At 43.6% G+C, this 14047-nt stretch overlaps 1 protein-coding gene across 1 annotated transcript; it reads left to right on the top strand.

The window, feature by feature from the left end:
* The first annotated feature begins 138 nt into the window (after positions 1-138).
* Positions 139-8799, top strand: LOC102710935 (la-related protein 6B-like). Its single transcript, XM_015842759.2, has 10 exons — positions 139-682; positions 3806-3887; positions 4253-4347; positions 4474-4545; positions 4639-4718; positions 4795-4891; positions 7075-7122; positions 7207-7275; positions 7705-7845; positions 8077-8799. Exons 1-10 carry the CDS (start codon positions 287-289, stop codon positions 8446-8448), a joined length of 1452 nt encoding a protein of 483 aa, XP_015698245.2. The 5' UTR covers positions 139-286; the 3' UTR covers positions 8449-8799.
* The last annotated feature ends 5248 nt before the right edge of the window (positions 8800-14047 follow it).

Below are 14047 nucleotides of genomic sequence, written 5' to 3'. Positions count from 1 at the left end.
TATCCCACGGTACACCGGGTGCATCCAGGCTCCCACCCCCACGGTCGCCGCCCCTTCCGCCGCCGCGAGAGCCTCTGCCAGGGTCAGCGCCCTATAAATACCCGACCTCGCCTGAACCCTAGCTCTTCGAGAGCTTCCCCTTCTCCGCCATTACCCACCCCGAGCTCTCCCTTGTACCCCCGCCGCCGCTACTAGACCAGGCTCGCGCTATTATCCCCTATATCAGCCGCTATCACGAGCTACTAGTAGCGGCCGGCCCTCTCTACTGCTACCTGGCTTTGCCCCGATGATGCCGCAGCAGGAGGTGGCCGACCAGATCGCGGCGGAGCGGCCAGCGGGGGGGCTGCAGAGGAGCGGCTCGGCCAGCCGGCTCAACGCGCAGGCGCCGGAGTTCGTGCCGCGGGTCGCCCCCGCGGCGGCGCCCCCTCCGCCGCCGCAGGTGATCCGCGTGTTCGCCGCGGCTCCTCCCCCTCCGCCGCCGCCGCGGGCGGCCTACTTCGCGGCGCCGCCGCCGCACCACCGGCCGTTCGAGTACTACGCGCCGGTGAGGGGTGGTGGGGGTGGCTTTGCCGCCGCCGCCGCCGAGGAGCAGGAGCCGGAGGTGGAGCGCGCTTCGCCGGAGGCGGTGGAGCCGCTGGTAGACGGGCTACCCGACGAGGTGGTGCACAAGATCACCAAACAGGTAGGCATCTATTTCTGGTAGATAGATGCAATCACATCGGTCGCAAAACAAATATTATCGGTATCCAGTCAATTAAAGTTGGATGATTTAGGGGGAAAGTAGATTAAAAATATTAATATTTTGACTTTACTGATCATGTATTGACTTTAACAGCATCCAGAGTCCAAGCAGGTACTGGCAGGATGTTATCTTTACTAGCCATTTATGATTATTTTTAAAAACGAATGAAAGGTTGGGGATGCAATTTATGAAAAAAAAAACTCCTAGTTATAAGGATCACTGCACCACTGAATTCCACGATACTGGTCAGCTTAGGTTCTTGAATTGTGGAATGTATTAGTTTTTTGAGCTGAGCATCAAGAGCACTTGTGGTCGTGTGTGGTTACTTGTTTTTCTTGTGCTTGATTTAGTCTGAAACTGAAACTTGGTTGTTGCGGCATTGTTTGCTCTGTATAGCTTGATTTTGATTCTGTTCTGTTCAGCATTACCCTTTAATTCTCCTCTATTCTGCACTAAGCCCTGTTTGGCAGGGCTCAGCTTATTCTTGCAGATATAGAGTTTATTATTAAAAAAGGTGTTTAATTCTAGCCTAAAGCGTGAACAAAATATCTCACATCAACAACATTAATCTAGCCCCAGCTCCAACTTCAGAATTTCTGGAGCTAGGAAAACTCATCTCAAAAGAAAAAAAAAACTGAGTTGGAGGTGTAACAAACAGGGTCTTAGGCTCCCATCGTGTTGCTTGTTTGAGGAAAAGTGAAACGGCTTGTTAGGAAAATAATTTGTGGGTGAAACTTTTTATATACATGTCCATACTGTCCAAAAACTAATGCTGCGAAATAAACTACAGTAAAGAAAACCACAAAAACAACTTCAAAATCAGTCTTAGTGTTCAAATTTTGGCTTGTTAGTAGAAATGATGGGAGCCAGTTCCCCTTGCCTTGACCACAACTAAGAGCATGGCCAATAGCTCATCTAAATTTGGTCCTCTATAACTCCATTTGAATGATCACTCAAAAAAGATTCCTCATTCATATCTGTTTGTACTCCAGCAAACCATCCATATTACATCCTCCATATCATAACAAACTATATTTTATTAATATCAATCAACTATCCATTTCCCCTTAAGCATATACTACTCAAGAAATAGTCTTGCATCCCCATTTGGAGTAAGGAGAGATCCCCATTTGGAGTAAGGAGAGAGAAACTCAACCCCATATGGATGATGGCTAAAAATGGATGGTTTGGATAAACTGATGGACCACATTTTTTTACTTTTCATCCTCTATTTTATTGATGGAGTATGAGATGGATGAGCTGTTGGACATGCTCTAAGAAACCTACCTAGATCACAATTATCAGGACTGGACAGGTCATTGGACCAGCGGAGCCCTTGATTCATGGTTTGATTGGTCCTACCAGTTGGACCGACTAGACCAGGGGCAAGAAACGTCCTTCTAGTCCATTCGGTTTATTCCATGCGCCGTGCTAGTAGCATGTCTGTCCCAGTCCATAGTGGCTTAATGTCTGGTCCAGTAGGTCTCTACTTAAAATCCATGGTTGAACCATTTTTTCCTTCATACCTGATCTTGTAAGTGAACCGAAATGGCTGAGGCCCTGTTTCTGGTTTTTTCTTGTCAGGCTGATGGTCTGGTTCAGTCCTATCCTAATAAGTAACTATGGTCTGGATGCCATGCCATCTTGTTCCCTCTCAACCGCGTGGTTTCTGTAGCAGTTTAGGTTTGAAGAATATTTAGGTGTGCTAGGATGGTGAACTTTTAAATTATTTTGTGAAATTTTATCAGGTCAGCTGTTTGTTTTTTGAATTTATGTCACAATTGAGGGAAATATTCCTAGTAGTCTAACATTATAGCAATCAGCATGTTGTCTAGTTTATAAAACTGTAGAATACAATAGAATTACTTTTGTCCTTCATGATCACATGATTTAACATTTAGTGGAGGAAGCTGTTGCAATCATATCAAAATATCTGTTCATATGCATGTTTTTGTGTTCAATTTTCATTTGTGTCACACCTAGAAATTCACAAAACCAGAATTCTAGGCTTAAAGTATATTCAGTCCCGGTCCAGGACCAGCCCAAGTACACAGTTGACAAATTATTATAGAAATATATCTCTTACAGAATAGATAAAATACAAGCAGCTTCTAAGGCATCCATGATAGTAGCAATCAACTCAATCCTCAGAATGACCACCACAAATTTATTCAAAAACTCTGAACACCTTCATCAAATTTATGAAGAAGATCGGTGCATTGGTAAGTCCGAAGTCATAACCGTGCACTTCAACAGTCCATACCGTGTACTAATCAAAACCAGAATTCTAGGCTAAAAATATATTCAGTCCCAGTCCAGGACTAGCCCGAGTACACAGTTGACAAATTGATTATAGAAATCTATCGTCGTACAGAACAGATAAAATACAAGCGGGCTGTGTCCCGACGGTGGCCATGACTACATACCCTCGTGAACAATTCATCGGATGCTTGATGGCTGATGGGCCTCGCCTTTACAGCCATTCATGTCAATGTGTGGTTGATCCGTAGATGACTCATGGATGTGATTTCTGCAACTTGCTCCGTGGTGCTTGTCTTCTTGGGAAGCTCCGTCATGCAATCTAGAGCTGCCGACTTCACCAAATGTCATTATTGTTTCTTGCACTTGTGACTGATAATCTCGATTTGCTTCCTTGTGTTGAGGAAATGGTTTAACCCGTGAAACCAGACCAATCCAAACCATACTATTTTGGTCTGGGCTGGGTTAACGAGCTAAAATGCCTTAAAGCCATTGTTGAACAGCCCTACCCTGTTGTATCATCCCTGTTCTGGTGGCAGCGAGCTTTCTGGTGGTTTCTAGTTGTCTCTTCAGAGCATAGAATTGATGAGTAATCTGTGTTACATTTGTTGGATTTTCTGGGCCAGTTGATGTTGGATTCTTTGTGCCTTTCCCTATTTTATTATGTTTTCCATCTACTCTTACAGTTGATGCCAAGAATAAGTTCATATAGTTTCTCGCCTTACCATGTTGATGACAAATGTTCACCCTTATCTTTTCCTTTGTGTTTTCTATTGCCTGAAACTGTTGAGTACAATTTTGTAGGTGGAGTTCTATTTCAGTGATATAAATCTAGCAACGACGGAACACCTGATGAGATTTATTACCAAGGACCCTGAGGGATATGGTGAGTCATTATATTTATTTGAATGGATTATTTGGAGAATTTTGATTATCTTTTAACATGATTGTAATGATGTTTATGAGTAATATATTTCTTCAAAGCAAAATGGTTGGCAATACACATTTTCTGATACAGCTTACTATTCTTTCCAAAAGGAGAAAGGGAAACATATCCTAGATGTTAGATGCACATGAATATTTTTAGGTTATTAATGCCAGGGGAAAATGATGTTTTTAGGTTATTAATTATTTCCCTAAATATTTGGGTTAAAAGAGGTAATATTAAGTTTTATTTGGTTCAAGAGTCAAGACTACATAATAACAAGCCATGTTTGGTGGTAACATGTCAATTTTTCTTCGCAAATGCAGTGCCAATAACAGTAATTGCTGGCTTCAATAAAATAAAAGCGTTAGTGCATAATAATTCAATGCTTGCCGCAGCTCTTCGTACCTCATCAAAACTTGTAAGTTTCTTCATACCCTACTGTGGCACCCTTTTGAAGGAGTAATACGCCAGTTTAGCAGTTTTTATCTACTGGTATTTGTGGCAAAGAAAATCCGTTTATCTGCTCATATTATTCACATCGCAGGTTGTAAGTGATGATGGGAAACGAGTCAAGAGGCTCCAGTCATTTACTGAATCTGATATGCAGTACCTCCAGGTATTCATGAATTTCAATCACATGCTGTTTTATTTTTTTGTAAATCTATGATAATGTACACTGATTTATGTGGCTTCTTCATCTTTATTGTAGTCCCGAATAGTTGTTGCAGAAAATCTTCCTGGTGATCCCTGTTATCAGAATCTTATGAAGATCTTTTCAGCTGTTGGCAGGTAGGAGTTTGCAACATGTGAACTTCTTTTTTTCCCCTTTTACCTTAGAAAAAATATTGACTTTTGCATGCTCTAGTGTGAAGACCATTCGAACTTGTTATCCTCAATCTTCAAATGGCAATAGTCCTGCTACTAATAGATCTGCCAAGCTAGATATGCTGTTTGCCAACAAGGTAATTCTCATTCAATTCTTATCAATTACGTGATCAACTGCATTAGAATCTTTTGCAAACTTTCATCCTCTAGCAGTACTGCCGCGGGCATTCTACTCCATTATAGTGGCACATGATAAATTATATTGGGTTAATTGGATTTATACCATTGTAACTTTTACTGTTTAGAAAAATACCATTATAATTCACGAAACCACGTTGATGCCATTGGTATTTCTTCTAAATTGAAATCATGGCATTATGGGCCCGCAAATCAGCATACAACTCGTTTTCCTCATACCGTATTATCGTGTGGTCATTTTTGCCCCTGTCTGGCCCTGCTCGAACACCGACGGCGACGACGGAATTGGCGTTGGGGGGCTGTCCTGGCGGTGGTGCAGCGCAAGAGGATGTGGGGCCGCAGGTTCTTGAGAAGAATCGAGGAGCTCGCGGTGGCTGTGGGGGTGGCCAGTGAGCGTGGAGCGGAGCGCAAGCAACGCCGAGATGCCTCGGTCGCTTTAGATGTTGAAGCAGAAGAAGCAGCGTCAGTAGCCGGTGACGCAGCAGATGTGGTGGGACGAGAAGCTGCTATGTTCCACCGGCGATTCAGTGGGCCGTGCCTTCTCGTCGATGGTTCTCGTCGTGCTGGAGCTTCAGAGCTTCACGCTACAGCACATGTGGAAGGCAATGTTGTGCAATGACCTGCAGAGCGAGATGCATACCTAGACCAGCACAGCAAGCCACCCCCACCACTGCTGCGAGCTCCTTGATCCTCCTCAAAAACTCAGCGTCCCCACTCCCCACCTCCTCTTGCGCTGCACTGCCGCCAGGACAGCCCCCCACCGCTGATTCCGTCGTCGCCGTCGGTGTTCGAGCAGGGCCAGACAGGGGCAAAAATGACCACACGATAATACGGTACGGGGAAAACGAGTTGTATGCTGATTTGTGGGCCTATAATGGCATGATTTCAATTTGGAAGAAATACTAATGGCATCTATGCGGTTTCATGAATTATAATGATATTTTTCTAAACAGCCAAAGTTGCAATGGTATGAATCCAATTAACCCAAGTTGCAATGGTATGAATCCAATTAACCCAATTATATTAGGTGAACAATGAGCAGTATGAAGGCTTACGGATGTATGCTTTTTATGGGAGACTTGCCCCTTATCTAACATAAACTTCACTATTTAGCATTGTCTTGAGATAGAGTTCCCATTCAATGTTGTCTTTAGATAGACTACCCTATTTAGTATTGGCTTTGACTTCTGTGACTGCTAGATGTACTTTTGTTTTTGATAATCGCAGAAGTCAATTCTGAAAACTACCATGAGTTCTATTACCTAGCTGGCTAATAGTGACTAATATTAATTTGAGTTGAACATTTCTTGTGGATCTATAGGGCACAATATGTGTCAGGTTTTGTTGCACACTTGCTTGATTTACTTGCAAGTCTGAACACAATGTTAGCCCTCATCCAGTACGTTGCTTTTGTGCTGTTAGCCTGCACCCTTTCTCTTTCCCCTGTTTGATACCTTTATCATCATGGAAGATTTTACTTAGCTATATGAAGTCTCATTCATGTTATCTTTTTAAACATACCAAGTTGTTTGCTATAAAACATGCATGAAACCTATGTTTGTTTATTTTTGACTTGTTTAGAAAATGTGCAACATAGTTGAAGTTACCATTACTTTTCCTGACAATACATGCAACATGTTTCAATGTTTTGAAGTCAGTGCTAGTTGAGCCTAGTCGTATGGGTACTGACAAGCCAGTCAGTCATGACTAGCCGGTAAGAGGGGCAGAGTAGATACTGAGAATTAGAGAAGCAGAGCAACTTGAGACCGGTGGGGGTGGGGCTTAAGACTAACCCACTTGCAGTTTGAGGAAGGGAAATGGAAAGCGTGGGTGCTCTGCCGGTACGTCCAGGGAGGGAGCAGCCTGTCTGTCCTCAAGTTCAACTCACATTTCCCTCCCCTTGTTGTCCTTGACTGTAGACGACTAGGTTTCTAGTTGGGCTAATAAGCGTTGGAGCACCTAATCAAGATCAGGAGAGCTAATCACAACTAATTGGATGACTTGATAACACTGCATGGTTGAAGTGATCATTTGACCCTGTATTCATACTTGTATGCTTTTACAATAGCATTTGTTCATTGGTTTATTAATGAAGTGATGCATTTTTTTTCTTTTGGAGTAGCTGCATGCTTTTGTGGAGTATGAGACTATTGAAGATGCTGAGAAGGCGGTATGTGTTACTTATTATGAATTTCATGAAGCAGTACCTCCTTGACTATATATATTATCTTACTTTTGGCTTGATCTAATGCAGATTCTGGAGCTTAATGATGAGAAGAATTGGAGAAATGGGCTTAGAGTTAGGTTGTTGAATACCTGCACGGTAATCAACTAATAATCTATTAATTAACTTGATAGTAGCACATAAGCTAGCCTTCTATTTTTCCTGTACAATATACACGTGTGTGTCTTGACCATGCATGAATATGTAATTGGTGAACTGCAAATTGCTGGCAGCTGAAACCTGAAAGCTGCTTTTGGATATTGTATTTTTTATTTCCTTTAAATGCATCATGTGATCTTTATCACTATGCCTTATTAGTGGCAGTACTGTTATCAACCGTGACTAGCTCTCCTTTTCTTATATACCTTGCAGCTGCTATACTTATTATTCAAAGTTCTTGATATTTTTATCTACCTGGTACAATGCAAACAGGAATGAGTTGCATATGTGCGTCGTGGGATGCTTTTAGTTGATGTGTTAGTTTGGAGTCTCATCTTCCAGTTTTGGTATTATCTTTCTAAAATGCAGACAAAGGGGGCAGGCAAAGGGAAAAAGGGAATTTATGAAGCTGATGGAAATGGCGAGGAGGATGTCTCCACTTCAAACCAATCAAATGAGAAGCAACTCGAACAGCCCTCTCTATTGTCAGATATGTTGCCAGACCACTTGGTAAGACCTAAGCGAACATTCATAATTCATATATCAAATAATAGAAAAAAACTCGTCAATAAACTTACAATATCTATAAAACAGATAACAATGTTGCTATTTACTGTACATAAAGTTTACCAAGAATCTGCTATGTACTGCCAATCCACTTAGTTTACAACCTTGCTCTTCTTCCCTGTGAGTTGTGATGAATAAAAAACTCAGGGCCTCTAACACCTTAATGCTGCACAGTTCGATGACGGTTCCAATGATAAGGAAGGTCCAAGACGTGGCAGAGGTCGCGGTCGTGGTGGCAGAGGGCGAGGGCGTGGCTACCATCAGCATAACAACAACCACCACCACCAGAACTACCCCAACGGTCAGCACCACAATCACCATGGCAGCAACCACCACCACCAAGGTAGCAACCGCGGTGGTGCCCATCATGTCGGTACTCCGCCCAATCAGCAGCAAGCCAAGCCTGAGCAGCACCTGCAGCTGCCAATTGGCGCCACCAAGCAGCCACCTGGCCCCCGCATGCCAGATGGCACCCGGGGTTTCGCCTTGGGCAGAGGGAAGCCGCAGCCGTTGCTACCAGGTTTGTGTGCGGCCGTCGAGCCTTGAAAACCCTATTGATTCATCGTCATGAGAGGTATTCCGGTGAGTATGCTGGTGTGGTGATGATAGAGATGGCTGGAGGACTTGTCATTTTCAGAACATGTTGCTTGATTTTTGATGGGTCTGTGGTGAAGTGTTTGGGACCGTCTGGTTATGGTATTGGTATTGTCATGTGCTTTGAAGCCAAACGTACGTTCTGGTTGGTGAGTTGCATGGTTTTAAAGCTGGTTACCACTACCATTTTGTATCTCTATTTTTGGACCCCAAGTTTACTACATGGGGAAGAGTGGAAGACATTATTCATCAAAAAATGTTACAAAAAAAAAAGCAGAGTAAAAGATGATGATGCTTGTGTCTTGTTCCATGGTCTCATGCGGCGCTTGGGTCGTTTTGACAGAGGGTGCAATGGTCGTGAAAGCTGTTATTTTTCTAATTGATAACTAATGAAATGCATCCAGTTTCTTACCATTACAGGGATGCGCAGTGGTTTCTTATTAAAGAAAAAGGATAACATGAATATTCCAAGATGTCTAGAGAATGTTCATTTTCTTGTGGGCTAGGATTCAATATGCACCGGGCTAATCCAGCGGATTACGGCCCAACCCCAGCCACTACTGGGCCAACTGAACAAGGCTAATTTGTAAGGAATGGGCTCACTTGTTTGTTTTTTTTCCTTTTGAAACGAGGAATTGGCTCAGTTGTTTGTTTTTTCATTAAAGGAGGAATTGGCCTACTTGTGACTCGCAATTTCTTTTCTCTCTTTGCTAAGATGTGTAAATCAAAATTTTGATGTGTTGCATATGTAGTCATTTTATTTGTCCCACCTTGTTGCTGTTTTCTTGTGATGAATCAATGTGTCAAAATACTTTCCTTATGCGTTCCATAAAAGATGAAAAATTCATAAATTATTATTTTCTGTAAGAATATTGTAAATGTACAGCTTTAAGGTCCAGTATCATAAATTATAAATTTGAAATTAAATTTATATAGAAAATATTTCAGTAAAAATTAGTGCCGGAGCCAGTGATATCTTGTAGCCCGGACGACTAGGCGTGTGTTAGTGATGTATAATTTTTTACGAATGTTGTGATATAAACATAGTGAAAACGCTGGTGATGGAGCCTAGGCGATGCCCGACCTGTCCAGGAGGTGCCTCCACCGCAAAATAGCGTAAAACTATAATTTTTGCGATGGATTTTTCCACAAAGCTATCAAATAAAACTAAAAAATAATCTCTATCTTGGTTACAGTCATTAATGAAAATAATCCAAAAAATTGTACCAATATTTTCAAATAATTGACCATTCCATACATAGGGGAATAAAATTTCTTGTCTCTACAACAATAAGTTTTCAACAAGTTTAGAACCATTCATTTCTCAACCAAAAACAAAAATATACACGTCAAAGAGAGGATAACCCGTAAGCAGGTATGGAAATATACACGTGTAGCTTCATGGGCCGAGGTGAGTTAGAGCAGGTATAGACGTATAGTAAGGATGAGTCAGCCGGCTATAGACTCATGATCCGTATCATCAAAATCCTAGGTGGAGTGAGAAACAAAGAGAGAGAAGCAAACGGACACTAGATATATCGTCGGGCGGCAGTGGGAGAACCAAAAGCTCAGCTGCTCATCTGCAGCCAATCGAAGAAGTAAAAGGGTGGCGCCTTGGGGCGATGGAGGCGTGGGTCGCGTCATCGGGGATTGTTTCCGTCGTTGGATGTGGTGCGTGTGGATGGATTCAGGGGTTGTTTAGATAGGGCTAAAAAGTTTAGCCCCATGTTATATCGGATGTTTAGACACTAATTTAAAGTATTAAACATAGACTAATAAAAAAATTAATTTCATAATTGAGAGCTAATCCACGAGACGAATTTTTTAAGTCTAATTAATCTATAATTAGTAAATGTTTACTGTAGCATCACATAGGCTAATCATAGATTAATTAGACTCATTAGATTCGTCTCGTGAATTAGTCCAAGATTATATATTAATAGTTTACGTTTACTATTTTAAAAATAAGTGTCCAAACATCCGATATGACTAAGGCTAAAGTTTAGCCCTATAAAAACACCCCCTTCTCCGGTGGTATACGCGTGTGGGGCCTATCTACTTTCTTGCGATTATGCTTTCATGGCCTCTCGGATAGGAAGGAAATTTGGTAGGACTTGAGTCCTTTACTTGGGATGTATTTGATTCATGGACAAGCTGGGATGAGTTGGTTCCATCCCTGGTTTACAGGATATATTTGTTCTATTTTTTTTGGTGAGATAGGTTGGACCATATTTTTTATTTGGTTGGAGGGATGAGATGAAATAGAATGAATTTATCACTTGTTTGGTTCTAGGGATGGACATGTGCTGACCAAATGTACCTTTCATAATAAGTTGGTGAAGTTACCTCCCATCTTCAAAATAAAACGTATATATATGCAACGCTGATTACCCACCCAAAATTGGCACAAATACCACTACTGCAGTTCACAAATAGAACTAGGAAAGAAAAGACATGTCCAGACAGAAATATATAGCATCAGATATGATCATATGCCAAAGAAATTTTGCTTTCTAACTAATTAGGTTTCTACAGCGATCGATATCGATGAACTCTCACATGCATCCATCTGAATTATTTTCTGGCAGAGATCGATCGATCGATCTGAGTCTAGCTTTGAAACACTTGCATGTATGGCACAAACGGACTCGATCGATCAGATGAAGTCCAAAACATGATACGAAATTGATGAGTTATATATGTCTATAATATATATCTTGTGATGATATATATTATGCACTGCACCAGTAATAGTAGTTCTTAGGTCTTAGCAGCCTCACGACAAACGACGCCGAATGACACTGCCATGCCGGCGACGACCAATTTCCCTCACGGCGTGCATCCTCCATGCGCGTGCCCCACCGCAGAGGCGCCCAGAGCCTTCCCCGACGGTGGCCACATGCATCACCATCTCCCCTGCGCGCGCCCGACGGTCTCCATCCCTCCGCCGACGACCTCCCCCATCCCGGCCCGACAGTGACATGCATGCTGGCCCAGAGCTCTCCATCCCTCCCGGCGGCGCCCTCCCTCCATCCCGCGTTCCCCGCCGTCGTGGCCGCCCAGCGAACCCGTCGGCGCGCATCTGCAATGCCACCTCCTCTCTCCTCCACGCGCCCGACGAGCTTCATCCCCGGCGGCGACCTCCAGCCGGCCGGCGCCCATGAAAGAGGAGGGATGACAGAGGGAGGAGAGGAAGAGGAACGAGGTGAGCGATCTCCAGCCGTCCTCCTCCGCGCCGCCGTCAGCCACGGTGAGAGCTCACCTTCCCTCTGTTGTGCGATGCCCTCACTCTCTCCCCCTCTGCGTGATGCCGTCCCAGAGCCGATCGGTCCGGGCAAATCGGAGGGACCGTCCCGTCCAGCATCTACCGAGAATTTTTTTTTTCTCTGGGTCTAATCCAACCCGGTTGGTCCAGTAACCAAACAACCTTAAGAATGAAAATGTTCCGTCCCAACCCATCTTATCCCTTCAACCAAACACATTCTTGGTGAAGGGTCAGATTAGATATAGGGCCTATCCCAATAGACTCTTACGCCTCCCCATCATTCGATCTGTTCTTCTTTGTTCTGCCTTCTGTTCTCGGCGCCTAGCCACCTTGCTTGTGCTCACACTCCCTATCTTAGATCCAGTATCATCGCCATCACTTTGCTGTTTCTCTTGCTTCGTGATCTTGCCTTGTCCGTATGGTTGGGCTTTGTTCTTTTTTCGGCCCCCCGTGTGTTCTTTCATCATGTTCTTCTGGTCCGCTGGTGCGGTCGACGCTGGTGGACCCATGCTGGTCTCTTTGTTTTCTCTGGTAGCTATGATTTATGCTCTTGCGTTCGCTTTCTCTATTCCACAAATTGTTTTGTTATGATATGCGGTCGCTCTTTTGCAGCGGTGGCGATGGTGGGTTCATACGGTTCTCTGGTTATAGTTGGCGCGTCTACATGTTTAATCGTGCATATCATATCTCTCAAATGTATGCAGTTGCCATCTTCCGATAAGGTATATTCTCTGATTTGGGATTTCTATTGTGTTGTTTGGCTTATACCGTTATACTGTTTGGGGTCACATGCATGCCTTGTGCTACCTCATGTTGATGTTTCACCCAATCTCTTATATTTTACCATTGCTGGGTTAGGTGTGCTGCTTCATCGGTTATGTTCGGTTGAACAGGTTAGTTTCAAGGGATTTGGTGGGATCTTCGGCAAAGGTAAGGGTTGCTTCATGTAAGTTACCGTGCCTTTTACTCTCATATTTAGTCGGAGTGGTTGGTGTGCGTCTACGTGTTGTTGTGCAGTTCCTATTGCCATTGTGGGCAGGTTTAGCCGATGCTTGTTTCCTTCATCGCTTCTAGGTTGGTTGCTTTTTGGTTGTTTTCTCGCCATAGATAATATATCTATCCTTGACATATGTTAGCTTGTTTCTATGCGATACCAAGTTGCAATACTGTTTCCATGTGTGCTGTTTTAGTTTCAGAATGGTTGTCGTTCTAGCTTAGATGACCATTTTTGTTTTGTTCTTAATAATCAGATGCTACAAGCTGGCCTCGCTATTGTTTTGTTGAGGCACCCTTCAAATGTTACCCAAGTCTCCTTTTATTTTCTATTGGGTTTCGAGGTCTTCGCTTTGCGTAGTTGGCTTCAGCTCTTTTATTTATTTTGTTATTCTTTTGTTGTTCCTTGATATGTCACGTATTATATGAAGAGACATGATGGTTTTTCATGCAATGGTGTACGTGTGGTGTTCTTTTTTACCACTGTTTATTAGGCTTCCGTACATGCTGCGATTCATGTTTTGGTCTCTTGTAAGTGTTCATATGTGACACATTTGGTGGATCTCCAAGATTCTCCATGATCCACTTGCATGCTACAAACAGGTCCACTTTGTTGCATGTCTAGCGGTGTGAGTTAATTCCTATCTAACTAGTCTAGAACATATGATTTGGATATTAGGGAAGGATCTAATATCAATTAATAGGTAGAAATGAGATTTTGAATCCAAGCCGACTAGCCCACCACATCGTGGAGCTAGCGGAAGACCCCTAGGCGATTCTCAATTTGAATGTGCATGTATAAATTAAATAATTATTGAGCATCTCCAACAGACTCTCTATTAGCCTCTTCAAGCCAAATTTTAGCGATTCAAAGAAAAAAAACGAGCTCCAATAGAATGGCCAATCGGATGGGCAAGCCATCCTGCTAGCCAAAAGCGCTCCCTCTCTGGCCAAATTTGGCCAGCCTTTGCCCAGCCCTGCAGACTTGCCAAATAGTGGGTCCCACATACTACTACTCGCGTACTACTACTACTACTACTTCACGCGCCGACCACTGTCGCCGTCCGCCGTCTGCGGCTCCATGCCGACCACTGCCGCCGTCAGCTGCGGCCGCCGTCCGCACCGTTCGCGTCGACCGCCGCCGTGTCGTCCTCTGCTGACCACCATCGCCGTCCACCGCACACAGCCTCTCCAATCGCCGCCTCATCCGAGCGACGACCTCCTCACCGATTTGGTCAGCGGCGCGGATTCAGGGGCCGCGCGGTTCCGCACCCCGACGGCGACGAACTTTGC

This window comes from Oryza brachyantha, chromosome 12, assembly GCF_000231095.2.
Source record: "Oryza brachyantha chromosome 12, ObraRS2, whole genome shotgun sequence".
NCBI classification, from domain to species: Eukaryota; Viridiplantae; Streptophyta; class Magnoliopsida; order Poales; family Poaceae; genus Oryza; species Oryza brachyantha.
Note: the sequence above shows the minus strand (reverse complement) of the source record. Positions and strands in the feature narration are given on the sequence as shown.

Bases quoted from the DNA above. Each gene is read 5' to 3' on its own strand.
- LOC102710935 (XM_015842759.2), top strand. From the start codon at position 287: ATGATGCCGCAGCAGGAGGTGGCCGACCAGATCGCGGCGGAGCGGCCA. The intron at 3,888-4,252 runs GTGAGTCATTAT...TCGCAAATGCAG, and splicing joins CAAGGACCCTGAGGGATATG to TGCCAATAACAGTAATTGCT. The intron at 7,123-7,206 runs GTATGTGTTACT...GATCTAATGCAG, and splicing joins TTGAAGATGCTGAGAAGGCG to ATTCTGGAGCTTAATGATGA.